Source organism: Arachis ipaensis, chromosome B9 (assembly GCF_059453495.1).
Source record: "Arachis ipaensis isolate K30076 ecotype BB chromosome B9, ASM5945349v1, whole genome shotgun sequence".
Classification (NCBI taxonomy): Eukaryota; Viridiplantae; Streptophyta; class Magnoliopsida; order Fabales; family Fabaceae; genus Arachis; species Arachis ipaensis.
This window is the reverse complement of record NC_142444.1, coordinates 2,299,851-2,315,067: the sequence shown is the minus strand read 5'-3', so window position 1 is coordinate 2,315,067 and position 15,217 is coordinate 2,299,851. Positions and strand designations below refer to the sequence as shown.

At 35.7% G+C, this 15,217-nt stretch overlaps 1 protein-coding gene across 1 annotated transcript; it reads right to left on the bottom strand.

Annotated features, from left to right (window-relative positions):
• Positions 1-8,111: 8,111 nt before the first annotated feature.
• LOC148543523 (uncharacterized) lies at positions 8,112-8,885 on the bottom strand. The gene has a single exon (XM_088498125.1). The coding sequence runs from the start codon at positions 8,883-8,885 to the stop codon at positions 8,112-8,114; it is 774 nt and encodes a 257-aa protein (XP_088354251.1).
• Between the last annotated feature and the right edge of the window lie 6,332 nt (positions 8,886-15,217).

Below are 15,217 nucleotides of genomic sequence, written 5' to 3'. Positions count from 1 at the left end.
AAGTAAGAGATTTGACGAATTGGTGTTTCGGTCACACAATATATGTGAATTTGCATCTGTGTCTGAAGAGTTGATTGGAATTTTGCACCGAGCATTTGACAAGGTCATGGTGGAGATGGAAGAATATCAAGGAATAAGCAAAGGAAAAAAGTTTGTTAACCCACGAAAAAGTGACATTAAGCAATGTGAATGACCTTTAAAGCCCACCACGTGTCAAAATAAGAGGTCGGCCCAAGAACAGACTTGGATCAAACCTGGAAAAAAAGATCTCAAATGCCATGAAGAAAAAGAAAAAGACAGCTCCAACCGAGGTAAAATTGACTTGCTTTTAATTAGTTAAAAATTCAAATGTTCATTTTGCTAATACACAATTATGTCTTTTGTAGTTGAATCTTTTAGACTCCGGATCATCAATTCAGTCAAGCTCCACTCTTTACAATATACCAGATATGAATTATCCAAGAGAGGATTGTACAAGTTTTAGTTTTTATTAATGTAAATTTTTGTTCACCCATGAGCAAATTTCGGTTCACCATGGTTATAGCAGGTTTAATTTCTGAATGTTGATAGTCTTTAATGAATAGTCACTTTTTTAGTGAAATTCTATATTGATATATGCAGTTTTTCGATTCGTCTAGTGTATTAATTTCTAAGTTGAATAAGAGAGATTTTGAGAAGAATTAAAGGAGAGAGATAATTTTATTGAAAAAAATTTTTAAGAAGAAAAGATACAATTACTAATATTTTGTTTATCAATTACATTTCTATTAAAATTAGTAGTATAAAAAAAATATTTCAAATTTAATATTATGAAGAAAAAATAAAAAAAATTATATAAGGACTAGTTTGACTAATTTTTAAAATTTGAGGGATGAAAATGACTTACGTTTGGACTTTCAAGGACTATTTTGACTATAAATTTTTTTTTTACATGTCAAGTGATACGTGGCATGTTACGTGTATGCCACGTGTTACTGACCTGCTACGTGGCACTGACCTGCCACATGGCGTGTCACGTCATCGTCCAACTGACATAAAGATTAATTTGACTTATTTTTTATCTTTTAAGGACTAATTTGATTAAAAAAATCATTCGAAGACGAAAATGAAGATCGTGTAATCTTTTGGGGACGAATTTGAGTATTAACCCTCCTATTTGTTGTGGTATAAATTAAACCTCTTTAAAATAAGAAGATTAGTAAAGCTATAAAGTAACAAATTAAATAAATATTTGATCCTTATAATTATTAACGGCAATCTCAGAGATGATTATGAATTGAAATTTTGCTTTATTTTTTGTTGTTTAGTATTTCTTGTACTTTATTGTTCTACCTTACTACCTTACTGTATTGAGCTTTTTTATTTTAAAAAATACTAAAAAAATACTATTTTGACACTAACGTTTTGCCAATAAATTAATACATTTTTTCTTTAGTTTGTTAATAGAAAAATAATTTAAATACATAGTTAATTAATAATAATTATATTTTTATACAGATTTTAGAAGTACTTGGTATATAAATAGTGTTTTCTGTAAATTAAATATCAAATATATAAAGTAACATTTCTAAACCAAATTTTGCAGGTTAAGTTCGTCAAAAACTTTGATATGATACCAATTAATAACATAAAATTAAACAATATAATAAGTAACTCGAAAAGACCGTGATGAGTTTTAGAATTTCATTTAAAAGTTAAAATTTTGTATGCCGGAATTACTATAATTTTTTTGTTTAAAAAATTTGAATCATTTTGTAAAATCTTTGTAAAGTTAAAAGCATTTGAATTTACATTAATGTTAATCATAATTTTTGTTAAAAAAATATATGCATAAAAAGATAAAGCTAATTAAGTGTATTGCATATTTAATTAATTTGTTTTTAAAAAAATTAATAAAAAACAGAAGAGTTAATATTGATTTTTTTTTTCACACAACACATATTTTTGTCATGACATAATTTCACAAAATTTATACTTTAAATATTTTATTTATTTATTATTCATATACTCATATGAATGATAGAGTAGGTTAGGTTAAATAATCTATATTTTATGATTTCAATTTATATATATGTATATATATATATATGTCATATTTTATTACAGTTCAAATTAAAAACTAAATATAAAATATAGTCAAATTTTTTTATGTTTATTTTTCTCATATATTATAGTTGTTCTTGCAAAAGTAAAAGAAGTTTAACCAAAAAAAATTATATAAAAGATATTGATATAATTTTTACAATAACAATTTTTTATTAAAATATGTTACTTTATATATTTAAAATATATTATTTTAAATAAAATATATTATTTAAAAAATATTTAAAATTGATTATTTTGCATTAATAATATTATTAAAAATATATTATTCATTTTTGTCAAATAATATGACCAAAAAAATTTACATAATAGAATTTACTAAATAAATATATTTATTTATTTTTATATTACATGCAAAATAAAGAACTAATGTTAAAAAAAATACAATTTGGTTTAAATTTTTTTATTTGAAATTGGTTTTTTTCAAGTGATTTAATTTAAATTGTGCAATTTAAAAAATACATCAGGAGGGAAATGCCCTGGAAATGGATTGTTCGATCTGCTGAGTTTACTTCAAATGCATTGTCAAAGGACTTGCCATTTACTACTAATGCGTGTAGTTTTATAAGGATAGACAGTTATTTTAAAATTACGAAATAAGTTACGAGAAATTTAGAAGAAGATGATAAAATTAACAAAGTTATATTAGAATACATGTTATCATGAAAGAATTTAAATCAAACAATTATTCCAAAACATTTTTCTAATAGATTAGAAAAATGTGAGTCTAGTGTGAAACAAAGATAAAATTGTTATTGATCTCAAAAGTTCTGATCTGTTTCTGGTATTGAGATACTAACTGCTTCAACTATTGTAACTCTTGGCTGTCCTACTTGGTCTTGTTCTCACATTAATTCCACATATGATTTAATTATCTAAAAAGATTTTAATTATTTATTTGGATTAACTTTATAGAACCTAAATGATTTCACTTCTATTATTATATCTAATTTATCTTATCAATGAAACGATTATCTAAATGATCTAAGTGCGATTATCTTATCAAGGATTAATTATGTTTTATTTTTGAAAAAATATAAAGAAACAATGGTAATGGTGAATAATATAAATAATGAATTAAAAAAATTAATTTAAAATTTAAAATTAAATTATTAATTATTTATTTAATTTCAAATATTAAAATTTTAAAAATTAAGATTAAGAATTAAATACATTCACATTATTTACGATTACTTTTAATCTCATCATAACCTCTCAATATCCGCTACACACCTAAAATTCATTGTCGTCAATCTCCAGTCTATGGCAAAAACACTGCAGCCAGGGCACCTTTCATGTCCAACACAGAAGACAGAACACCCAAACATGACTTTATGCCTCTATTGTTCTTCCCTTTCCTCTCTCTCGTCAACATCGTTGTTCTTAATCCAACCACCAAATCCAAAACCTCCCTTAAACTTATTCATGTCACCTTACAACAACACCAACACCCAAAACAAGAAGCATCCATGTCTTCCTCCAAACCCCGCGCCACTGCACCCCCTCCCCCAGCCGTACCAACGCTGCCTTAACTTCCTATTGACATCGCCGAAGCCTTACCTTGCGCCGCTATCTCTACGTAGCAAAGGCATATCCCTCCGCATCCGCATCCATGTATGCCTTTGCCGTTGTACTCCCCGGCCCATGCCGACGCCACCACAGTCCCCCGCTGACACCGTCACCGATGCCTTTCCCCTCACGTGTCTGTTGATTTGGAGGATGAACAATCTAACAAGGTAAGCAGCGAAAGTTCATGCATTGATAACGAATAATATGCCGGTTGTTCAGTTACTAGGTTGATGGATGGTTATTGTATTTCTTACGAGAATGGTTAGTTTAAGTAAATACAAATAAAACATGCTGAATATTCAATTCAGTAGGTATGTAAATGATTATTTTAATTCTTAATTGAATGGTTATTTTGTTTGATTCGGTGATGTTTGGTGAGAGAGAGATTGATGTCAATGAAGGGGATGGTTGATGAAGACGCAGCGGCAGAGAGTTTGGAGAAGAAGATGTTGATTTGGTAAATTAGGGTAGAGGAGATGGGTTAAAATTTTGGAATAACTGAATGAGATTTTTTGTTTGAGTACTTCAAGTGGTATTTTTTTTACCTTCATTAGGCTAAATTTTCATCTCATTGTTCAGATTCTCCGTTGTCTACCTAACAAAATTCTAGGGAGACAATGAAGAATTTAAACAATTTGAACAATGGGCTGCAGATTTAGCTCAATACATGTAAAAAAATAAAAACACTCCACAAATTACCTGAATAAAAAATTCACTTAGTTCTTCCAAAAAAATAACCATCACAAACCTTAATTTACCAAAGCATTTCACTCCAATACCCTCTTTTTCTTCCAACCGGCTGCCACCCACACTTTCATCAATAATCATCCTACTTCACTGTCACTGCTTGGCTTGCCACAGCCGCCATCGGCGTCGCTCACACCTAGTAAAAATAACCATCCACTCAGGATAAAAATAATCATATGCATATCTAATGAATTGAACATCCAACATATTTTAATGAGTATTTACCCATTTTGGTCCTCGAAGAATTTTGGACCAAACACTTTAGTCCCTAATTAAAATTAATTATTCGATTGGTCCCTAACAATTAACTCCCTAGTGCAAGGGTCGCTCCGAGTAGCAGCGGCACGGTCCCTCTTGAGATAGAGACGACCGGGGGAGGTCCCGACGTGGCGATAGTCGAGAACCCTCGTAAGCGGAAAACGACCTCCAGTCTTGAAGGGTCGCTAACTGTTATGGAGAAAAACTTTGATGCTGGGGGTTTGATCAACTCGTAGCTTATGCTGGGCACTGATGGGTTCTTCCACGATGGGGATCTTGGCGCCCAGGCCAGGTGGATCTACCGGTGTATGCTGAGAGCAGCGACCATAGCAAGGAGGGCGGAACCCATCTTGACCCAAGCCGGGGCGCTGGATGGGAAGTACCGTCAGTTATTGCGAGAGGTCGAGAGCCTGAGGTCCAAGGTTAGGGTCTTGAAAGAGAAATTAGCCGAGTCGGAGGGAAAATTAAAAACCTCCGATGAGGCAGTGGCCCGCATTACCGACCAGGAGATGACCTTGGAGAGTCAGCTTAACTCTGCTCATGGTGAAACCATTGCGGCCCAGGCTAAGGTTGCTGCCTTAGAGGCCAAGGTTGAGGAGGCCGCGAAGTCGGTGAAGGATGCAAAGGATGAGGTCGCGGGGCTGAAGGGGGAGGTTGCTGGTTTGAAGAAAAAGAACAAGGAGACGGTGCAGAATGCTCGTGAAGTGATCTCCGGGACCGAGGAGGCGATTGATAAACCACTATTTTATGGTTTATTTTGTATTGGATTGAGTGGATTTTATCCACTATTCTCACACTTATTCATATAATTCGCATGTTTTACATTTTCCTTCCTAATTTTGTGCTATGATTGAAAATATGCTTCTTTGGCCTTAAATTTGCTAATTTTAATCCTCTCTTATTACCATTCGATGCCGTGATATGTGTGTTAAGTGTTTTCGGAGTTTACATGGCAAGAATGGCCTAGAGGATGGAAAAGGAGCATGCAAAAGTAGAAGGAACACAAGAAATTAAGGATTTCAGAATCTAGCAGTGACGCGAACGCATGGACGACGCGTACGCGTGACCAATAGATAACCAAATGACGTGCACGCGTGGCTGACGCCTACGCGTGGCCAGTGAAATTTCCAAGTGACGCGTACGCGTGGCCGAACGCGTACGTGTGACAAAGTGCCACGTCATGTAGATATCAGAACTCACTAGGGGCGATTTCTGGGTTATTTTTGGCCCAGTTTCAAGCCCAAAAATGCACTTTAGAAGCTAAAGAGTGGAGCTGGAGGGTAAATGAATCATTCACTTTTCATTATTCATAATTTTAGGTTTTAGATGTAGAATTCTAGAGAGCTCTCCTCTCTCTAGGTTTTAGGGTTTTTAGGTTTATTTCTTCTAAATTTCAGATTTCTACCTTGCTTTAATTTAGGTTTCTTCTACTTTTATTTGTTCTATTACTTTAGTTTATCTACTTCTCTTATTGATTCCTTTATTTTGCTAATTTAGTTTATGAGTTCATGTGTTACTCTCAATTTTCATTAATCCAATTTATGTTTCATGTTTCTTACTATTCAATTATTTTGTTATTGTTATTCCTTTGCTTTGGTTAGTCTTAGATTTTGCTATGTCTTGTTAGTATTCTATGCTTTTATTTTATGCCTTCCAAGTGTTTGATGAAATGCTTAGTTCGATTTTAAATTAGATTTTTATATTCTTAACTTGGATTGATCAATTAGAGACTCTTGAGTTATAAAAATTCTTTGGTTGATTGGTAATAGAAGATTGCCGGTTAGCTTGAACTTCACCAATGCTAGTCTCTCACTTTGAGTTGACTAGAACTTGTGAACTCAAGTTGATTGTATGCACTTGACCTTCCTCCATTGGTTAGAGGTTAACTAAGTGAAGGCAATTCAAAATTACCATCACAATTGACAATGATAATGAGGATAAGACTTCTAATTCTCTTTCCTTGCTAAGAGCTTTCTCAATTATTAGTTTATTTTCTTGTTATTTACATTCCTTGCTTATTAAAATCGATCAAAGCCCAGGTCAAGCTCCTTTCTCCCGACTTCGACACCTCCGCCATTGGAGCTTTTAAAACTATTCGGGATGGGCAGATTAACAATATCCCGAAGAAGTGATGTATATTTACTTTGTGATTTCTTACTTTGAACTTTTTGGTAGTTTGAGTGAACTTGTTTACCGCTTTGTTCGATCTTGGTAATTATCGACTTGTTTACCGTTTTGTATTGACATTGGTAATTTGAGTTGTTTACCGTTTTGTTGTGAATTAACAAAGCCGGTTCGTGGCTTTCATGATTAAGAGTTCAAGTTATGGCTTTTACTTTGGTAACCGTTTAGTGTAGCGTTCACGATATCATTGGCTTCCGGGGTGATCAGTCCCGTGAGGCCGTAATTGTGCCGAACTGGTTAGTTGACAAACTAAATAAAGATAAAGATAAAAATGGGAATTAAAATGAAAAAGAGAAAAATTGAGACATGTTAAGTAATGACAAAAATTAACAATGTAATTCAACATGAAGTAAAACGGGTGTTATTGAATCAGGGAAACGGGTGGTCGTCACGGATTGTCGTGGATTCTAAGGGTAGAACTTTGTCAAATTTGCCACATTCCATGTTTGGGGCGCCTCTTTCCCGTCCAGACGTTCCAACTTGTAAGCTCCATTGCCGACCACTTCCTTTACTCGATATGGACCTTCCCAATTAGCCGCTAGCTTCCCTTCTCCTGGGGTTGGGAGGCCTACGTCGTTGCATCGTAGGACCAGGTTGTTTGGTTCAAAATTCCTTTTAAGCACTTTGGCGTTGTACCATAGGGCAATCCTCTGCTTTAACGCTGTTTTCGAAAAGTGGGTCATCTCCCTAGTCTCGTCAACCAGATCCTTCTTGACTGCTTCCTCCACTCCGCCAAGGAGTAGTCGTGGGCTCGGCTCTCCCACTTCCACAAGGATCACCGCATCGACCCCGTAGGTAAGCCGGAAAGGCATCTCCCCGGTGGAGGATTGTGGTGTTGTCCTGTACGACCATAAAACTGACATGAGTTCGTCAGCCCATGCTCCTTTCTTCTGGTCAAGTCGTTTCTTAAGGCATTGGAGGATGACTTTATTAGCTGCTTCCACTTGGCCATTGGTCTGCGGGTGCTCTACCGACGAGAACCACTGTTTTATCCCTAGGCCTATAAAGAATTCCCCAAACTTCTTGTTCGTGAATTGCATCCCATTGTCCGATATCATGGACTCTGGGATTCCGAATCTGGAAATTACCTGTCTCCACATGAACTTACAGCAATTTGCGGATGAAACGCTAGCCATCGGTTCTTCTTCGACCCACTTTGTGTAGTAATCGATGGCCACGATAAGGTATTTAACCTGTCCAGGGCCTACCGGGAAGGGTCCCTAAAGGTTAATCCCCCATTGGCTGAAAGGTCACGAGGCCATTAGTAACCTTAACTCAGCTGCTGGGGTCCTATGAAAGTTAGCGTTCTCTTGGCACTTCTTGCATCTCTTGACGAATTCTTGGGAGTCCGACATCATCGAGGGCCAAAAGTAACTGGCTCTAACGAGCTTCCGGGCCAAAGCCTTTCCCCTGATATGGAGGCTGCAACACTCCTCATGGACTTCCCTTAACACGTAGTCCGTCTGGTCGGAGCGTAGGCATTTTAAGAGGGGTTGATTCAGTCCTCTCTTGAATAGCTGGCCCTGTACTATTACGTACTTTGCCGCCTCCCTCATTAACGCTTTTGCAGCCTTGTGGTCATCAGGAAGCTTGCCGTTTTTCAAGAAGTCGGTGATTGGGTCAATCCATGAGGGAACGACGTCTGCTCGGGTCGCACACATGGCGACTGTAGGTTCTTTCACCAATCCTTGGATCAAGGATTGGTTTCCCGTTCCTGACTTTGTGCTAGCAAGTTTCGATAGGAGGTCGGCTCGGGTATTCCTTTCCCTTGGAACGTGCTGCACTACGACCTCGTCGAATTCTTCACTCAAATTTTTTACCCTTTCCAAGAATTTTTGCAGCAGGGAGTCCCTGGCTTGGTATGTTCCATTGATTTGGGACGTGACGACTTGGGAGTCGCTGTTCACTTCCACTCTAGTCACCCCGACTTCTTTTGCTAAGAGCAAGCCACCAATTAGAGCTTCATATTCTTCTTGGTTGTTAGAGACCTGGAACCCGAACTTGATGGACTGCTCGTATACCATTCCGGTTGGGCTCTATAGGATTATCCTCACTCCCCCGAACGTTTGGTTGGAAGCTCCGTCCACATGGAGTTTTCACCGCATGTTCGGGATCTCGTGAGGGTCTCCAGTCACTTCTATCAGGAAATCGGCCATTGCCTGAGCTTTAATTGCGTGTCGGGGCTCGTATTGCAGATCATACTGAGACTGCTTGACTGCCCAAGTCATCATCCGTCCCGCCAGGTCGGGTTTTTGTAAGACTTGGCAGATTGCTTGATCTGTCCTGACGATTATCCGATGTCCCTGGAAGTATTGCCGCAACCTTTGGGACGAGGTCAAGAGCGCATACGCTAGCTTTTCCAGTTTACTGTATCTTAACTCTGCCCCTTGCAGTGCTTTGCTAACAAAGTAGACCGACTGTTGGATTTTTTCCCTCTTCTCGTACCAGAACGGATGCCAAGGCTTCGTTCGTTATTGCCAAGTACAGAAACAGTATCTCCCCATCCTTAGGCTTGCCGAGAACTGAGGGTGCCGAGAGTATACTCTTGAAGTGGTTGAATGCCTCTTCTCACGCTGGAGTCCACTCGAAAGCTATTCCTTTTTTCATCAAGCTGAAGAATGGGTGGGCTTTGGCCGCTGATGCACCGAGAAAACAGGATAGGGCCGTGAGTCTCTCGGCTAATCTCAGCACGTCTTTGATGCATCCTGGGCTAGTCATTCGCAAAATTGCCTTGCACTTCTCAGGGTTGGCTTCAAATCCTCTATGGGTTATCATGAAACCCAGGAACTTCCTGGCCTCCATGGCAAAAGTGCATTTGAGGGGGTTAAGCCTCATATTGTGTCGTCGGAGGGACGCGAACATGGTTTTTAGGTCGTCAACTAGGTCTTCTGATTGGCTGGTCTTTACCAGGATGTCATCCACGTACACCTCTATCGACTTCCCTATAAGGTCGCTGAAAACTTTGCTCATCAGCCTTTGATAGGTCACTCCCACATTCTTTAATCCAAACGGCAATACCCTGTAGCAGTACGTACCACCTGGCGTTATAAACGCCGTTTTCTCCTCATCAGGACGGTGCATCGGTATCTGGTTATAGCCAGAATACGTATCCATGAAGCTCAGAAAATGATATCCCGAGGGCGCGTCAACCAAAGCATCAATGTTGGGAAGGAGGAAGGAGTCCTTAGGGCATGCCTTGTTGAGGTCTGAGTGGTCCACGCACATCCTTCACTTCTCGTTGGCCTTCTTAACTAGGACTACGTTTAACAGCCAAGTCGAGTAGTTTAACTCCCGGATGAACCCTGCTTCTAGTAAGCTGGCCGTCTGCTTGGCCACCTTGTTGGCTCTCTCCTGGGACATCTTCCTTCGTCTTTGGGCTACAGGCTTGGTATCTGTCTTCACGGCCAGACAATGCGACATGAATTGGGGGTCGATCCCCGGTATGTTGGCTGGTGTCCAAGCAAACAAGTCGCCATTTGCTCAAATCATCTCTATTAGAGGCTCTTTCAGGTTGTGGGGGAGGTTTCTGTTCACGAAGGTGAACTTTTCCAAATCTCCTTCAGGCTCTGGTCTTGGTTTGTCGTCAACCCTAGCGTCTAGGTCGGCTAGGAAGATCCCAGACGCCTCCTTTGACTTCTTCCTTAAGGAGAGGCTAGCATTGTCACACGCGACTGTCGTTTCCAGGTCTCCCCTGATGGACCCTACCGATCCATCGTCGGCTACAAACTTCATGATTAGCAGCTTGGTACATATTACCACACAGAACTCATTGATTATTTTCCTCCCCAAGATAAAGTTGTATGCTGTGGAGTCCCTCAGAACGACGAACTCCGCCATAAGTGACCTCTTTCCTTGGCCTCCTCCTATGGAGATCGGGAGGAAGACTATCCCGTCTGGCTTTATAAAATTATCTCCCAGGCCGACTACCCCGTGCTGATGAGTTCTTAGGTCAGTTTCTCAGAGGCCCAGAGCGTCAAACACGTTTCGGAACATAATGTTGGAGTTGGCGCTGGTGTCAACGAGAATCCGCTTAACCAGACCTGTTCCTACTCTTGACGTGATTACCATAGGAGGGTTCTCTGGTATGTCGTGGAACCATTGGTCCTCCGGTCCGAATGATATTGCTGAGGTTCCTCTGGGGGAGGGTTCATGGTTAGCTGATGATACGGCCAGGACCTTAGCATCTTTCTTCGCTGCCGACTTCGATCTCGGTGCCACATCTCTCCCGATTACGACATTCACGACAGTGAGGCCGCAGTCATTATTTTCTTCAGGCTCTTGCCTTGGCTTTATAGCACGGGTTCTGTCGTCGTCAAATCGGTCGCGCTCTCGCCTCCTAGGTTCTCTTATGAACTATGAGAACTCTGTCAGTTTGACTTCACGAATTGCTTTCTCCAAAACGTCCTTCAAGTCAAAGCAATCTTGGGTTTTATGGCCAAAATCTTTGTGGTAGTCACAGCAGAGATTCTTGTTTCCGCCAGTTTTGTCTTTAAGCTAGCGAGGCTTTGACAGGATGTCTTTGTTGGCTATCTGCTGTTACACCTCAACAATCGGGGCTGTTAGGGGGGTATAGGTCGTGAAACTTTCCTACTCGTACGTTCACGGGAGGAAGCCAAGGAGGCCCCCCTACTAGCTCGATGAGCGTTCTCCTCTACGTGCGGTTCGCTTCCCTCTTGCCCTTTCACTGGACCCAAAAGAAAATCCATTCACGCCAAGAATCCCCATAGACGGCGCCAATATTCGGGGAGTCGGTTCCTGAATGGGTCAGAGACACAATGTGTGTGATGTTGAGAGAGGACCTGGATCTGAGTAACTGGTGCATGGGTGGATTTCCCGGACTGACGTTGGAGAGAGAGGAGTGGAGTTTCACGATCTCCCGGGTTGTTGGAGTGATGAGAGGAGGAGTCACCTGCAAAAGGGACTCCAACGCTCAAGTCAGAATCCGTACCAGGTGGCAGAAAAAATGAGGGTTAGGTGCGTACCTCGGGAGAGGGGGTAGGACCCTCCCCTTATATAGTCTACACCTAAGGCGGATCCCACAGGAGCAGGACCGCCTTCCAAAAAACTTTCTTTCCCCAGTTGTCATATACCTCGTTGGAGAAGAAGAGGTGTGCTGAATTTTCTCCCGATTTGGATTTGGCATACTCGTCGAGCTGTCCATTCAGACCGAGACAAAAGACCAACTAGGTCGGACCGAAACATTATCCATTACTAAAAAGACTTGACATAAGAATAATATTAAAGAATTTTAGATCCTTTAATTATCTTAGTCCTTACTTAATTTAACATGGTTTAAGATATTAATATCTTGTAACACTGTTTTAAAAATTTTAATTATTGTTCAGTAATAGATGTAGACACATCTCTGCTGAATTAATATTTTGTTATTTATTGCCTTTTTATTTTACTTAATTTGTTTTATTCATTTAATCTTATTTTGCTTTATTACTTCAATTATTTAAAAGCTAACGGCTCAACATGCATGAGTTAACCGTTTTTCTATTATTTGTAAGAGTTAATTTTTATTTTTATTTTTACAATGACAAAATTAATAAAATAATTTAAAAGTTAAGAATAAAAAATGTTTAATAATAAATATAAAATTTTATAAATTATTTAAGTTTTTAGATTGTATAAAATTCATAAATTTAAATTAAATACGATATTAAAAAATTATGTTATAAATTAATTATTTATAAATATTATTAAGTTTATTTATTTATTTTTTAATAGTATTTAATTTAAAATAAAATAAAAATTTATATTTAAAATAATATTTATGCATAATTTTAATTGATAAAATAATTTTTATTTTTTTAATTTAGTTTAAATTTAATTTTGTATTTTATATTTTATTAATGTGTTTATAAAATATGAAATGATTAAATATTATATTTGGTTAAAAAAATTGACTTTATTATAGATAGAATTGAATAAAGTCGAATTAAAAATTATAAAATGTAAATAAAATTAAAATTGAGATATTTTTAACTTACAAATAAAATAATATTAAATTTTAAAACAATTTTAATTTGAAAATAGAGTTAAGATTGAACTTAAATTCTACCCTATTTTTTTCATTGTCAATATTAGTTTGGATGAAGACATCACAATCCAACCAGTGCCATTTGCTCAAATCTATCTAAATCATTCATCAAGTCATACCCCATCCCTTGCTCTAGTTTCTTATCCAACATACACTTTAACATCTAGTAGTGGATTAAAAAATTTTATAAGAAAGAATCAAATTAAATATAAAATAAATTAAAATATAATATATTAAAAAATCAATATAATAAAATATAATTTATAATATATAAATAAAAAATATAATTAATTATTATATAAAAAACAATATTTAACTATATACTTTAGAATTTTGAAATTTTAAAATTTATTTTATGATATTTTTTATAATTAAAATGATCAATTTATCATTTAAAATGAATTTTAAAGTATTTTCTTTTTTAATATATATAATTATATAATTTGTTAAAAAATTATCTTTTATTTTATTTCAAAGACTTAATTTAATAATTTTTATAATTAAAAAAGTCTAGTCAGTTATTACCATTATCATAGAAAGAGTCAAAATATTTTTTATATAATTTTTTTGCATTAATCCAAATCTATTTTTTAAATAATTTTTTAATTATTTATATATTTATACGATTTTATCCTTTTTAAACATATTTATACGCTTTCATTATTATTTACATAATAATGACATTAATCCTTTTTTGTTATAAATATAATAGATTATTATTAGATCGAATTAGATGTATAAATCTACAAAAATCTCATTAATTAAAAACTAATTTCTGGTAGTTAATTTTAACCAATATTTTTTTAAAAAAAATTATTTTTATATTCGCAAACTCATTATTTTTCACATTTTTTTATTTTTCTTTTCAATACCACAACTACATTCATTGTCATTGCTTTTTTTTTTTACCATCATAAATCTTAATTTTTAAATTTTAAATTCAAAAAATAAATCTTATATATATGAGTCTCTACCTTTGTTTAGTTATAACTAACTTATAATAGAAGGAATGTTAGTTAAGTGGGAAACTAATTATAACCAACTTAACTAACTTCTAACACAGCTAATCTAATAATACCAGAGACAATATATCTCTGCCATTAATATTAATAATGTATACCATAATTCAACCAAACATATCAGAATAGGATTAATCTCTACATATAAGTGTTTTGCGCTTACAAAATTTACAAGTCTGAAGGGAACGAAATTCCATAAATACGCTGCTTATGTTACGGACCTCTTTAATAGACTTTTAAATCAATCCAAATTAATTAATGTGTGAATATATAACTTCCATTTTTTTAAAGATTTTGTTTCTTTTTTCAAGTTTCTTGCCAAATTTGTTCGATCTCCTTTGTGCGTTCTCTCTTTGCCTTCGATCTCCTTCTGTTTTTTTCGATTTTCATGGTTTCCGAAATTAAGCTTTGAAATTCTTTTGAAGATAATTGAACTTCAAAAATACACCCATCAAACGATTACAGAAATACACCCAAACGATTATAGAAATACACCCAAAGGATTACAGAAATACACCCAAAAGATTACAGAAATAAACCTAAATGATTTAAGAAATACATCCAATATTAGAGGGGAGACAGTATATTTCTTCTTGAAATCTTTTAATGTTTTGTTGGTTAAGGATGAGGCACATGGCAGAGACAATCTAGAAAAAAAAACCTAGAAGAATAGTAAAACAATACTTTGAATAATATTTCTTCGTTTTTTCTGGTAATTTTTTTATGGAGATTTGTATCTTTTCTTCTTAATTTCTTCTACTCTTCGTAGAATCGTAGTTTGTTTCGAATGTCGCTTGAATCTTGATGGTTTGCGTTTTGATTGAGGAAGAAGAGGAAGAGTGCGGCATAATGAACGTGTTGTAAGGTGCGTGCGTTGGACGCTCAATTTAAAAAAGTGGTGCGCATGTTTTTTTCTTGAACTTGAACCAACTTGTATAGCTTATAAACCAAAAATACTTGTATGTGTAACAGACCTCATCAGAATAATACAAGATAAATCCAAAGAATTTAATTAATTTAATATTATTAAAGATAATCTTTATGAATTCATATATACCAAATTAAACTCTCTCAAAATGAATTTAACTAGGTTACTTTGTCCCTATATATATATATACACGCGACTGTGTGTCATGAAATTTAGTACCATTTTAATTAAAATCAGTCGCCTACTTATTAAGTTATTAACGAATGAAAAAGACCTCTAAATAAAAGTAACTAATTAATTAATACACATTTAATTATATGTTAAACTAATAATTAACTAAGAAATATGACAACAACTCATCAT